At 33.5% G+C, this 14,908-nt stretch overlaps 2 protein-coding genes across 2 annotated transcripts; both read left to right on the plus strand.

The window, feature by feature from the left end:
• Positions 1-65: 65 nt before the first annotated feature.
• On the plus strand, positions 66-6,458 carry LOC145630492 (uncharacterized). Its single transcript, XM_081682758.1, has 10 exons — positions 66-328; positions 2,226-2,339; positions 2,540-2,608; positions 2,724-2,743; positions 2,814-2,866; positions 2,970-3,000; positions 3,309-3,387; positions 5,704-5,843; positions 5,925-5,978; positions 6,063-6,458. Exons 1-10 carry the CDS (start codon positions 148-150, stop codon positions 6,108-6,110), a joined length of 789 nt encoding a protein of 262 aa, XP_081538884.1. The 5' UTR covers positions 66-147; the 3' UTR covers positions 6,111-6,458.
• A 2,004-nt stretch (positions 6,459-8,462) lies between these two features.
• On the plus strand, positions 8,463-9,507 carry LOC145630493 (uncharacterized). Its single transcript, XM_081682759.1, has 2 exons — positions 8,463-8,845; positions 9,182-9,507. The coding sequence occupies exons 1-2, from the start codon at positions 8,689-8,691 to the stop codon at positions 9,400-9,402; spliced, it is 378 nt and encodes a 125-aa protein (XP_081538885.1). The 5' UTR covers positions 8,463-8,688; the 3' UTR covers positions 9,403-9,507.
• Positions 9,508-14,908: the final 5,401 nt, after the last annotated feature.

The following is a 14,908-nucleotide window of genomic DNA, read 5'->3' on the forward strand; positions in this document are numbered from 1 at the left end:
CAGTGAAACATGTTAAATTAGAACATTTGTCGGCTGTCTTGTCGCCAACCTCAACTCAACTAACTTTGCTTCTTCTTCCTGAACAATCCCACCATTTTCAATTCTAGAGAGAGAAATTCATCTGAATTTTAGAGAGAAGAAAGAGAGATGTCAATGGGTATGGGAGAAACACATAAATATGGTGATCCATCATATTGGGATAAAAGATACAAACAAGATAAAACCCCTTTTGATTGGTACCAAAATTACTCTTCTTTGGCTCCTCTTTTTCATCTCTATTGTTCTCCTCCTCATCGCCGTCTTCTTGTCGTCGGTTGCGGTAACTCTTGTATGTCTTCTTCACCCATTTATCCAATTTTAATTTCAGTAATTGTATAATTTTGTTGTTGTTTTTGTTGTGAGACATTTGATCGTAAGGGAGGGAGGAGAAAGATTTTTGTGGATGACTATACGGAATAATCAATTTTGGTTTATGTAGCCGACCCCACTTATGGGATTAAGGGTTTGATTTATTGATTGTAATTTTGATGAATTTTGTTGAATTTTTGTTGTTTGGTATGATGTAAGAATTCTGATGATGGTGGGTTTATTGATTTTGTTTATACTACCTCCATTTCTTATTATTTGAAACAAAGGAATGTTTTATGTCTCGCAAATAATGTCCTATATTTTGTTGCAAATAAATAATAAGAAATAGAGGTAGTAAGTGTTTGAAATTTACACCCATTTCAAATTTTGTTATTGTTTGTTTGGATTATCATTTAATTAATTGGATTATGATGCCTTTTTGGGTAAATGATTTTCGGTTTTTCATGTTTAGGCTTGAATATTTTCATTTTAGGACCGAATGATAATGAATGTTAAGCTTGTGAGAGCTTAATTTTATTACTATTGCAAAAATCAATGCTAAAGCATGTGATAGCTTAAGTTGATTATTACTCCATCCATTCGTTATTTATAGTCACGTTGATAGTGTAATTTGATCTAGTTATCCATTAGAAAAATACCGGGGTTAAAAGGATTTAAGTTGCAAAGTTAACTCACCTGTCATTTGTAACTTTTAGTTCATTGAAGGATTTTGAAGCCTTAATTCACCTAAATTTTTCCATTTGCTTATTGACTTCCCTATTTCTAAAGAAAAAAGGCGTTATTGGAATAGGAAAAATCAATGGTAACAAGGAAATAGGAAAAACAGTACAAGTATATAACATTGTAATGCTGGTATTGTTAGCTGAAGTAAGGTGATGTGTGTTACTAAAGCCAAATATATTTGCTATATGTTAGCGATTGTTCCATAATCCTAGCTTGATAGAGCTATTGCTGGCTAGGCTTTCCTCAAATGACTAAAACCTTAGAGTTGCTTTAAAAGTTACACTTATATGGCTGTTCATAATCATTGTGGTAGCTATTATAGATGGTAACTAACGTATATTTGATAGAAACGAGAGAGGCAAACATATGGATATGATGATAAAATGACTAGAAAAGGACAACATTATGGAAAAGACACCTCATAAATTTGAGTTTGCTGCCGAGAGTACCCAGTAATTCTTACCGAGTACCTAAGACATAACTGATTTACTTAGGTCAATGATCAGCTCCCCCTTATTCTTCATAGATTTTCCTCCTCATTTTAGGCTAGGCAAGATGATTTTTTATTTTTAATTTTTTTTTTTGGCTTTCCAAACAACACTTTATGGGAAAAAAACCCTTTTATGAAACCAGTGTAAGACTCCTCTAACTCAAGGTCCTCTTCTTCCACTTTTTAGCCTCTTTAAAATCACTTATCACAGATAATGGTTGTGTTATCACCCGATCAAACTTATTTCGAAAGTTGGTATTCACTTCTTCAGTCGTCATCCTTTTCTCATTGAGTGACGGAGGAAAATTCCATCTCCTTGATTATCCAAGAGCGCAATATATGATCCAAAACAGGCTGTTTGTCAGTGAATCCCCATTATTGGAGACATTCAAGTACTTGGCTTCTCCTACTCCACTTTTTCTTTGTCAGTAAAGTCTTTTCCATTTATAGAGATATACATTAGGACTTAGGGCTTGGAGAATATTTGACAATCTTAAAGAATGTATTCTCTCATTAGTTTATGTGAATCACATTTTGTCCCGCGTTTCTGTATTTTTAAAGACCTCTTTCATGAAATTGCCTATGAACTTGCCTGGTATTATATACGAAGTGTATTCTTAAATTTTTCTCTATGTTTTTGCAGCATTTAGTGAAAAAATGGCAGCTGATGGATATGAGGATATTGTCAACATTGATATATCTTCTGTCGTGATTGAAGAGATGCAGAAAAAATACTCGGATCACCCACAACTTAAGTGTATCCTTGTTATGTTATATTTATTTTTGTTTAGTTTTTATAAATAAAAACACTTACTGTATTTATTTTGTTTAGTATTTTAAAATAATAACAGTACGAGTTTTCGGGGTATTTGTTATTGATGGTGTAACAAAGTGTGGTAGGATATATGTGAGGTAAATTCAGGGGTCTTACTTGGCTATCACTTAACAACTTGGCAGACATTACTATGGATGTTTTAAAAATGGATGCCCTCAAAACAGGCTCTTTTGATGCAGTAATTGACAAAGGTATTTGTTTTACTTTCTGAAAAGTATCACAGTTGTCAAAAAATAAAAAATGAATAACTCTGAAATACTTGTCTCTTCTTTCTTCTGATTTGGCTTATTGATACTTCATTTCCAGGAACACTTGATACTATTCTGGTAAGTGTTGTTTGAGAAGTAATTTTTTTATTCATCAAGGGCCAGTTTCTTACAGCTTTTCTTTCAACAGTGTGGAAACAACTCAAAACCAAACTCCGCTAAAATGCTTGAGGAAGTTGGGCGGTACGTATATTATCAAAGCTGTAAAGAACTATTGTTGTTCTCTGTTTGATTTTGTTTTGTATACATTGATCATATATTGAAGCAGTTATTTGATAAACTATAGGGTCCTCAAGGATAAAGGGGTTTATATACTGGTAATCTTGTCTTCTTTACTTTCTCCTTTCCCTTCAACCAAAGATTTAAATGCTATTTGAATATTAAATTTTCGTTTCTTGTTTGTAGTTAGATTTATTTCTTAAAAGTTTTCTTCATTAAAATCTTGGAATATAATTTGTTGGAAGTACACATATAGGCTTTCAAACTAGCCCTTGCTTTCGGTATCCTTTAGATGTACCTATAGTTGAAATTTGTCTTATTGTCGTTTGTCAACATTCACATCAATACAGCATTATTATCTCAATACCTATTGTTAGGCTCCTAACCATTCTCTTTACTGTTGTAGGTTACATATGGAGCACCCTCATACCGCTTATGTTATCTGAAGAATTCGTGCAAGTGGAAGATAAAGCTCCATGTGATAGGTTGGCAGAATCTTTATCAAAATGTTCTAAAATTTATCTTTCTTATGTTGCAAATTTGCAGTTATTGGTCATTATATATTCATTTGCATACTTATTGTATTATTTGTGTAAATATGTTATGTGCTCATCTAGTCTTTGGAATCTATTGGTAAGATTTGCTTCAAATGAGACTTTGGTCTAATTTTTTAAAGCTATCTCTCTCTTTTTGATTTTTTTTTAAGCCAGGCTGTATTAAATGTGGTTTGTTACATCTGTGCTTGATATTTATAGAAACTTGAAGTTACCATTGTGTTCACCTGCCAAAACCTTGGTAAATTGTGTACTTGAATGAATAATACTTGAAGATATTAACTTAATGGTTTCGCTTGGGACTAAGGAGTAAGTTAAGCATTGATTTTTAAACGGACTAGTATTGGTATTTTGTTATGTATTGAAGAATAATAGTGCATTCTATGAAGTTGCATATATCATTGATAAGAAAAGTTAGTCATATGGCATAGGAGTATGTTACAAGGTCTAACAATTATTCAAAAGACAATATTACCAAGAAGTGCATATAAATATGGAGAGAGAGAACCCAAACGGAGAGAGAGAATCTACTTCATAAGTCCAAAGAAGATTCCATCCCAAAACCATATAACCATAGTAGTCCTTAGCCTTATAAAGTGATTAACTCTCTTCTTTTATCAATGTGAGACACATGTGTTAATTGGAAAGGCTATACTTTACAGAATAATCGCCAGCTAAGGAATAATGACTTTAGCTTCAACTCATATTGTAAAGGTTTTACACTCACCAGTCCAAGGCAAGTTGAAAATATCAACTAACTAAAGACATTGAAATCACAACACTAAGCCAAAGGGTGGGTTTTTTTTTTTTTTTTTGGGGGGGGGGGGGGGGGGGGTTCTAGCTTCTAGAACTAGATGATAATCTGAAATTTTGAAAATGCAATCCTACATGCAAAAGGATCTTAAATTAGCCTTAAAACAGAAAATTCTTATTCCTTAGGCAATAAGAAAAATTTGTGTTCTCTAAGGAAATGTAATAACTATCTTCCACTAGGACATGTTCCTAAAATTTCTAAAACAATCCGAAGTACCAAAATTTGTGTCTAAATATGAAGCTAGCCAAAATGTTTATTGACTCAAGAAATTACTTGAAGGGCTTTTGGTGGCTTTGGTGCTCATGCAGCCAGTTACTAGCTAAGCTAGAAGATGGCTATGAGTCGCGGAAACATTAATAACTACACATTGCCTTGCAGTGTGTTTTGATACAATTAAAATAGTGTATCTATAAGAAAAATATTTATGAACAAAGCTCTATAGAGTATAGACTGTGTGCTGGGGCATAACACACCATACTAACGCTAATACATGTACCAAAATACTTTTATGAGTCGCGACAGACATAAGATATAGTAATGAGTGAAGACAAAAAAATGGCTTCTTCACCCCTCTTTATCTTTTCCAATGCTCTGCATCAATGCATAAGGATTTTTTTACATTATTTCCACTTAAAATAAGCACAATTAATAAGATTAATTCAATAGAGGACTTCTCATGAGGGATATCTGTAAAACTTAAATTCTGTTGGTGTTTTGTGATGTGAAGATTCACTGATCAATCCAGTGCATTTACGTATTGTTTGTTCATAATGACTTTGCTGTTTTAGCTGTTTAAGAATACTCCCTCCGTCCCTTATTGATAGTCCTTTTTGGCCAAATTTTAGTCCCAAAATGTTCACCCCATTTGTTTTTTCCAACAACCATTGATATTAATTTTTTATCAAGATTCCCTCCAATTTGCAGCAATATTTGTGCAAATTTAACTTTCCCATGTAAAGTTTGTTTTTCCATATACTTTTATTACTTTCTCTCTCTACTATTTTGCATACCCAATGTAAATTTACCTTTCTTATGTACTTTTACTTCTTATTTATAGTTATTAATCCCGTGAAAATTGCCCATAAGGGACTATCATTAGGGGACGGAGGGAGTATCTGTATATCTTAAGAACTGAGTTTCAGCATAGAAAGGATTTGCCCTGCTTCTGCTAGTTTTCTGCTGGTCCATAGAGATAAAAGATTTGGATATCCATTCAACCACACAATACATTGTTTTAAAGAAAAGTTACGTTGAAGCCGTAACTTCATTGCTGTCGAGCATTCCATATGGAGCGTGTTTTGTAGCTAAATTATGAATATACATTTTCCTTGAGCATTCTGTTGTAAGAAAGTGTTGTTTATTATTCGCTACGCTTACCTGAGAAGTTTATTGTTTTCACTATTTTACATCACTTGTCGAACATGCGTATGCAGAAAAAACAATTCCTGGAGTGAAAGAGGAAAAACAGAAATGGGAGCTTACAAAACCTATTCCCCTAAATCAGAAGGGGAAAAACTTGGAAGATTTCATTGGGGCCAGTCCAGATGTTCATTACGTTTATGTTTGTATTAAAGTGAGTTCTTAGAGTTGCCTCACAGATTTTCTAATGATAATTCATTTTCTACATTTGATTTCTAACAATTTTCTCCAATAGGATGATTCTTTGGAACGTGGACAATTAGACGACTCAGTAGATGGGTGTATTAAAGTGAGTTCTTAGCACTGCCTCAGAGATTTTCTAATGATAATCCAGTTTTTACATCTTCCGATTTCTAACAATTTTCTATAATAGGATGATTCTTTGGAACATGGGCAATTAGACGAGTCAGTAAATGGGTGAAACAATCTTTGTGCTCAGTCAGGAGCGCTTTAGCTATACTCTAAAACTCTACGGTAGCATCCAGTTGTACCTGTTATGTACATCTGCCTGACTGATGTGTTGCAAGAATTAGAGCTAGAAACAGCTGAGATTATCTGTGTTGTTAGAGCTTTTGCAGTTGATTTTTATATCTTTTCTGATGATTTTTATGTCGAATTTCATATGCATATATTGAATTCGTATATAGAGAAGAAAGGACCTCCACAGACTTAGATGAGAGTGAAGCTGAATACTTGTATGAAATTATTGACTCGCGTTAGATTATATTGTATTATCATATTTATAAAGGCTTGGTAGATTTGCATGGCAGGCCTATTCCTTCTTCCTCACTTGCACCTTAATATTTGGTTGTCTTGGAGTGTGATTTCTCACCTTCTGGAGTAGTGTAGTGAAAATTCGATATTTGGAGTTGGTATTTTTGCTCATTCTCGATGATTTTTTGCGATATTGTGGATTTATTACAGGATTTACAGGGCTTTCGAAGAAGGAAAAGAAAAAAAAAAAAACTAGTTTAGGGGGATTCTGAATTTCTGGTAGAGACTCTATATTCCATAATATTTAACCCATTTGAGTTTTCATAATTTTTTATGCATAATATGGATATTACAAAGACTAGAATAGACCCGATCTACAATAACTTATTGTAGACCCAACCTTGTTGTATACCATACGAATGTGATTATATTATTACAAAAGTGATTATATCATTTTGAAACTGTTACGTAAATGTATAACTCAAAAAGTGAATTTATCATTATAAAAAGTATCAAATAGTAAATTACATCATTCAAAACATGATTTTTAAATTTTATCATCCTAAAGATAATTATATAATCTCATTAAATGGTTTAATATGAGATTATGTAATTCAAAATATAACTCATAAAAAGATAATTATATCATCTAAAAAAACGATTATATCATCGAGAATGTGATTATATTATTTGAAAGTGTCAAATTTTGGGTCTACAATAATTTATTGTAGACCGGGTTCATATAAGACCAATTGGATTGATATTCGGAGCAATATTTTCAATTGTTGAAAGGTTACTTATTTGAAACTACATATTGAGAGAAATCTAACATGATCTCATACAAATATGTTTTTTCTATAAATTGGTATATATACTATGGTTAATGTCTCTTTTAAAATGGTATTCTGAACGTTGTAATAAAAAAAAAAAATAAAAAAAAAAAAGGAAATGAGAAAGTAATCTTAGACCTGTAATTTAAAATTTCTCCCGTACAATTGTTTATTTATAAATTCTAACAAAAGTCAACAGCTTTACTAATTTAGGCATCACAAGAATCTTAACCAAAGTAGCTAAAATAAGGTTGGCACTAGAGCTTTTCGTATTTTATTAATACAAAGAGCATATTGCAAATTATATAAAATAAATAAATGATGAGAAGTAAAAATATATGATTGTATCCAATTATTTAAGTTAAACAATATTGTCGTCAAGTTTTCACTTTATTCTCTAATCTTATAGAGTAATAGCGTAATACCAAATTACCAATACTAATCAAGTAATCATGAATGATGGAACATTATATTGATGAATCTTGGCTGTAACGATAATGATATGTATGTAATACAAGAAAAAGGTCGGACAATCCCCACTAAAAATGTCACACCAACTCCAACCATTATAATATGACATTTATGTAAACGTTGGGATGTTGGGTATCATATGGTCCTATATAAAAGTGTATAGTCTATCTCTTTTCGTCTCATAGACTATAGTATAAATGTATAATTACTATTCTTGATACTTATCATGTAGCATAGTTTTAGAAAATAAGTTAATACGGAGTATTTGATTATTAATTGTTGTTTAAGTGGATGCGTTGAGAATTAGGTAATTGTTTTTTTAATGAAATGTGACAAATAAGTAGATTAGAGAGCGGGATCGTATATATATATATATTAAAATAAAAGCAGAGTCAAAATTAGGATGTACAGCTTAAAAATAAAAAAGATAAAAGAGTAAAAAGGGAATTTAGGGATGAATGTTATTTTTTTCTTTACACAATTTTATAAGGGATCTCAAATTCTCAAGCAACAAGAATTCAAGAAAACTTTAATAATATACACTGAAACCTATTTATGTGATTTTCCATAAAAAATAATCCATCAACTGTAAAGTTGGGATGATGAAATTGAAATTGAACCTGAACTCACAGTTGGAAGGTGAGAGCTCTACCATTAAACCCTCACTTGATTCTTTCTAATACGGAGTAGTATATAATTAAAGTCCTATGAGCTATGCTGCTACGACCACATAATTGATTGCTACATTAATTGTTAAATGAAAAAACTTTAGTGATGACAAATGAAAATTATTGCCTTATCATGCAAGGGAGTCTTGATTTTTCTAACCAACATACTCCTTAGACATGGCCAGCTAATTCATTAAGGATACCTTCTTTTCTTCTCTCTTTTTACCAACTAATTATACTTCCCTTATTACTTGCAAACCTTTGCGTACGTTTCTCAACTAAAATCATACATTTTTCCTCTTGTTTCTTACAAAAAATGAAGAAGGGTGCATATGTACTCATATTCTTGGTTTGGGCTTTCATCACCATTGTCACCCCTACTCTTGTTCAATGGTCCTTTGTTGCTGCTGACGAGGCTCATGCCCAGGCTCAGGCTCAAGTTCAGAATCAGGCTACCGCGCCCTCAATAGAAGGTATATATGGAGTGACCCTTTAAAATTTGTTAGTGTGTTGTTCATCTTCAGCATAATGTGGTTCAGTTTAAGTTATAGTGTACACATATCTAAAGATTAAAGAGTATGCATAGCTCTATAATAGGTTGTCACTATGAAAAATATGCGCGTTTTGAACCAAAACTCTATGTTGCTAACAAGGGGTGAGCATTACTCTATTGTTTGTTAGTTGCTATAAAAATATGTGCGTTGTGAACCCAAAACTCTACCAAAACTTTATTTTGCTAACATGTATTTAACTTTTGTTGGTATGTGTTATTATATGATGTGCTAAATTGTTTGAATATTTCTTTTCAGATAAGCCTAGTGATGAAGAAGGAACAACAGTAAGACAGTACAGAAGAATGCTGGTGCTGATTGACGGAATCAATAGACGAAACGTGCCACTGGCAGAGCCAGCAGTATCACCTGATTCAGAAGTCCAGCAAACTGCAGCATCACAAGCACAACCATTCGAACAAGGGGCAGAGAGATGGACCGTGGACATCATGTCTGAGACCTTACCATTCATCTACTAAAACGACGATTATGTAAACTATGGACATCAAGTACTGTTAGATGATGCATGATTAAATTGTACATAATATACTAATTTTATATTCCATTTATTATAATTTTGATCACGATGTAGGTGTTGTTAAATAGTGCTCTGCAAATAAAACAGATTCAATACAAAATCGTAAAAAATGTTCTGAAAGTTTGTGACTTTTGACCATTAAAGTCTTTAAACATAAGTCACAATGAATTATGGAGTATTTAGTGATAATTGGTATTATCAGATATTTCGTTTTAAGCAACCATGAATTAGTACTCAATCACTTCATAAAAAATGTAACAATTTCGTACTATAATTTAGAATTATGAATTAGTCTGGTTTACTTATGCATCAAATCTAGTCCAAGTTTCTTACCTAACAATGAAAGAAGCAATGATTATCTTGAAACATCCTGAAGTTAACAAACGTACGTTCAAAAAAGTAGATAGCAGTTATATTTTACAGTACTAGCTAAGAGCCTAAGAACAAAATTGTTTACATTTGAACTTTTTAATGCCGTACATTTACAAAGAAATGTCAAAAACTGACCCGACCCTAGTTAGACCCAACCTAAACCAAAGTGATCGTGTGGGCACACTAATTTAGCAGGACTTAAATCCGACTAGACCACCGTGAACAGCATAGCTGCATAATGAGTTGAATATTTGATACAGGGCATCAGCAGAGGAGCAGGACTCCCAAACACATAATAATCGCCTGAAGTATGATTGATGGCACCCAACTACTACCAGCAGCACCCGTATCGTTACCTGCACCCAGCCAGCAAGAAAGCAAAATTATTACTCATATTAAGAATATATGTGCATGTTATCTAGCACTTTTTTTTTTGATTGATTATATTAGTAAAATTGCATTAGTAAGTGCATTGGATGTTGGCCTCTTCATTATGTTGCCCCCAACCTGCTGGCAACCCTTTCAATATCTAATTATTTTTTAATGTTCCCGCCATCCAAATTTAAATCAATTAATTAACAAATACGGAGTAATCACAAATTTACAATGTATCTAAACCCTTTCAATATTTCATTGTTTCATTTTGAATTTTCTTTAACTATTTTAGCTTCAAATTGAACTAGTATAGCCCTTAAATTTTCCTGAAGTTAACTTCTTTTTCATGATCAACCTAGTTGGCAAGCAAAGTGGGATTGATCCTACAACCTTGTAAGATAGTACAATTCTTATTACTAGATCAAACATTATCTGATATCACACACCCACACACATACACATAATCCTTTCACCGGGAAAGAAACTGTCCATCTTTGTGGATTTCTAAAATAAACAAAGATTTTTGGTCAAGAAAAATATTGTTTTCATTAATACATACTTGTATATAATTAATAGATTAGTTTTATATTGTAAATCACCACTGCGATAAAGTATTAGATTCTCAAAAGTTTGATATAAAAATTCAAGGTTAACTTTTTTTTTTTAAGGTAGGATTAATTTAGTATTTAAAAAGTAACCTTTTTTTTCATTTGCTTAATTGAAATCTACTAATGTGCAAAAATATACGAAGTTTGTATTTAAAATAACCCTATCTTCAGATAGGCAGATATACTCGAATGCATAATAGAGGTACTACATAGATTAAGCTTATACTTCATTAGATCAGTTTAAATCAATTTTGGTTAGGGCAAATGAATGAGGAATTGATAAAAGCACAAACAATAGGAGATTTAGAAAAGACATTTTATTAGGAACCCTTTTCTCTCTTAAAGTAAAGTCAATAATCATCAAAATCCGGCACGCTAGCTAGGATCGGATAAAGTTCACTAACAACAGTAGCAAGTAGCAACAATTGTATCTAATTCAAATTTTCAATTGTGATTACTCAAAATCAAAAGGTTAATAGTGGGAAGGGCAACAAAACAATATAGTAATGAGAAAAATTAGGACAGAAGAGTAAGCAATAATATATACATACCACATTGTCTAGTAGAGTTGTTAGAATCAGGACAGAGGCAGAGCAATGCTTCAGTTTCAACATCAAACCCACAATTCCCTCCTGATTTTGTACACCTTTCACACCCCATATCCGGCACACTATAGCTAAACTTCAACCCGTATGACCAATCCATAGGCGACGCTCCTTTTAATTTATCCACGTCATAAAAACTTGTAAAATGCGTACAATCTAGTATATCCATACTCATCACCTTTAAGGTACTATACCCCGTAAAACAACATGGGGGCGGGGGCACCCCATTTCCCCCAGCTGGTGCCCCCGTCCCTGTCCCTGTCCCTGTCCCTACCCCCATCCCACCTCCCCCAATTGGTGCCCCCGTCCCTCCCCCCGGACCTGCCCCCATCCCACCTCCCCCCGGACCTGCCCCCATCCCACCTCCTCCAATTGGTGCCGGGGGTCCAGCTCCCATCCCGCCTCCCCCAATTATTGTTGCTCCGGTCCCTACCTCTGGTCCCGCCCCCATCCCACCTTCCCCAACCGATGCCCCCGGCTCTCCTTCCATCTCAGTTTTCCCCACCCCCGGCCCCGCCCCAACCCCAGTTCCCACACCCACTCCCGCTCCTGGCCCCATATTACCACCACCACCACCATAGCCGCCGCCACTACCACCAAAGCCAGTATTATTATTAGAACCAAAATTATTATTATTATTACCACCACCACCATAAAAGTACCCTGCAGGACCAGTATTATTACTTGCACCAGGGTTAACCAACCCACCAGTAGTAAAAATACGAAACGAATTACAAGAAGAGTACAACTCCTGACACTTATGACCAGCAAACTCAAAACAAAGAGAGCTAAACCGATGAAGAATCGGGGAATCAATAGAGCAGTTCAATAAAGCAAACACAGTATCAGGTGAAGGAGGGATAATAGCGTACTGAATATCCGTAAGACGTACATCATGATGAGGTTGTAGTACGGTACATGTAGACATATCCGGGTCGTAAACCGTAAGAGTTTGTGACTTATAGTCTACGGACTGAACTTTGTAATTACCATTTGGTGTGATGAAGAAGAGGGAAGTGGACGAGGTGTTGCATGTGAACATGTTGCGGAACTGCGGTGCACCGCACCCGTCGTCGATGCTGAAGGGGTAGTGTATCGGGATCGTGCCGCATTGCGAGCGGCATTCCGAGGAGGATGGGGTGAGGAGTTGGAGGAAGAGGAGGAGGGTGAGGAGAAGGGTGAGGGAAGATGTGGGGTGGAGAGGATTATGCATTGCTTGTTTGAGAGTGTAATGTTAAAAAGTGTGAAAAGTGTTAAGAGTATTTGTTAAAGAGATTGTTCACCACTCATCAAAAGGGTTTGTTTTTAGTACCAGATTTTGAATTTGAAAGGATATTTCACTATTTGAAATTGTTGAAATCAAATTTTTATTGCTGAAAATAGTTAGTGGTTCTTACAATGTATGAACCTGGTTTTGGTATAATGGTTGCATTTTGAATTTGACACTTTTTATTAAGTTTTACTCCCTCTGTTTTTAAAATACTTGCTTCATTTCTCCCTTAGCGAAGTTTTAAGAGAAATTCTATGTCAAAAAAAAAAAAGTTTTAAGAGAAATTGGAGAAAGGAATAAAATATGAAGGTAGTAAGGTAGTTGGAAAATTTTTTTGTAAAAAACAAAAGTAGTGGGGAGAATTAAAGGAGAGAGAATATAGAATTAATAGAATATGATTCATGGTGGGTCCACTAAGTGAGGGAAAGTAATTAAATACTGTAAAATCTTTTCAAATAAGAAAATAGAACAAGTATTAAAAAACAATTGGAAAAGAAAAGTGGAGCAAATATTTAAAAACGGAGGGAGTAATTAATATTCTTTGTGATTTTACTCCGTATGTAAATAAAGTGTAATTATTAGTTTCGTTTCATAATATATTTTTCAAATACTATAAATTTTACATTATTTTTACTAGTACATTAAGAGCGTGTTCGGCGCTAGCTTTTGAGTAGCTTTTAGGTAGCTTTTAGTGGTTTGACCAAGTCAGATCACTACTTGACACAAAATGTGGGTGTTTGGCAAAGTAATGGTTAAGATAACTTTTAGTGGTGGAGGTAGCTTTTATGAAAAGTTAGAAAAATTAGCTTTTGAAATTGGAGGTAGCTTTTAAGGTAACTGCTGAAAATTTAATCTATATTTTTAAAAATAAAATGTTGATTTTTATATGTAACAGCTAGTCAACTGTTACTTTACCGAATACTCATATGGAAATTATTTATCTTCACAGCTAACAGCTTGTTGACAACTAACAACTTGTTGACAACTCACAGCTACCTTCACGGCTATATTTTACCGAATATGCCCTAAATTTAGCAAATTAATAGATTTAAGATTTTTACATTAACCAAGCGTGAACGACTAAAGTGTAACCATTACAAATGATACAAAGGGATTAGTATGATTAAGCTAGACTAGTAAAAAGAGGTGAAAAGTTGAAAAATTACATAGATTTGTGTTGAATTTGTATATAGGTTGTCGTGGTATTGGAGAACAGCAATAATATGAATATGTGTTGCGTTGAGCTTTGTGAAAGTTTCTTTGATGGAGTGTATTCTTTTCGTCCCCAACCCACTTTGATATATGGGCCATGGCCATGGAGGAATCAATATATTGTAAAAAGTACAAGTAATTTATTTTGTTCTCTCTCAATTTAAGAATATAATTTTTTCACTTCAATCTTATATTAGATTCAAACTATTCTTTATAACTTTGTTTATATTTCTAATAAAAATAAAAATTTACATTCAAACAAACAACACTTATCACATCATTTACATTAAGTGGCTATGATTTTCTCGTAATGCTTTAAGAGTTGATGAATAGATTTGACATAATAATTACAACTTCTAATGCTCAAGAAAGCAATACTCATTCAATCAAGAAATCACATAGAAATTGCAAAGATAAGAAATAGGTACGAAATAACATCTTAAGTGCAACCAAACGATCACTAAATAAAAAAATATGTACGAAATAACATTTTAAGCGCAACTACAAAATTACTCTTAACAAGTGGCCCATATCTTGTGAGCAAATGCATGCCCTATGAGCCACTCAACTCAAGTACTCAACCATACCTAAACTGAATTTGCATCTGAACATATAACCAAAAACAAGCTTGGGAACTATCTCGCCACACTAGAAGCCAAAAAGGTGCCCTATTTTCAATCTAAACTCTGCAATAAACAGAAGATAAAAGACAACGCTATCTTCGTAAAGGTAGGGACGCAATTCCGCAATTTCTCCCCACTTTTTTGACTTATTTTTGACAATTAATGTGTTCCATTCACACCCAAACCTTAACTTAAATGTTCTAATGATCTGAACATGCGTGCATAAGCTTGTTTTTTACTCGTAGAGCAAAAATTAATCAACTTTAGCTATGTTTTTGAAATTTTACAGCAATATAATGTAAGTTTATACTATCAAAATTAATGATTTTGTTGTAAGTGCTAATCAGATCATTTAAAATGTCTCTTTTAGTAGAAAAATTAT

Source organism: Chenopodium album, chromosome 5, assembly GCF_948465745.1.
Source record: "Chenopodium album chromosome 5, dcCheAlbu1.1, whole genome shotgun sequence".
Lineage (NCBI taxonomy): Eukaryota > Viridiplantae > Streptophyta > Magnoliopsida > Caryophyllales > Amaranthaceae > Chenopodium > Chenopodium album.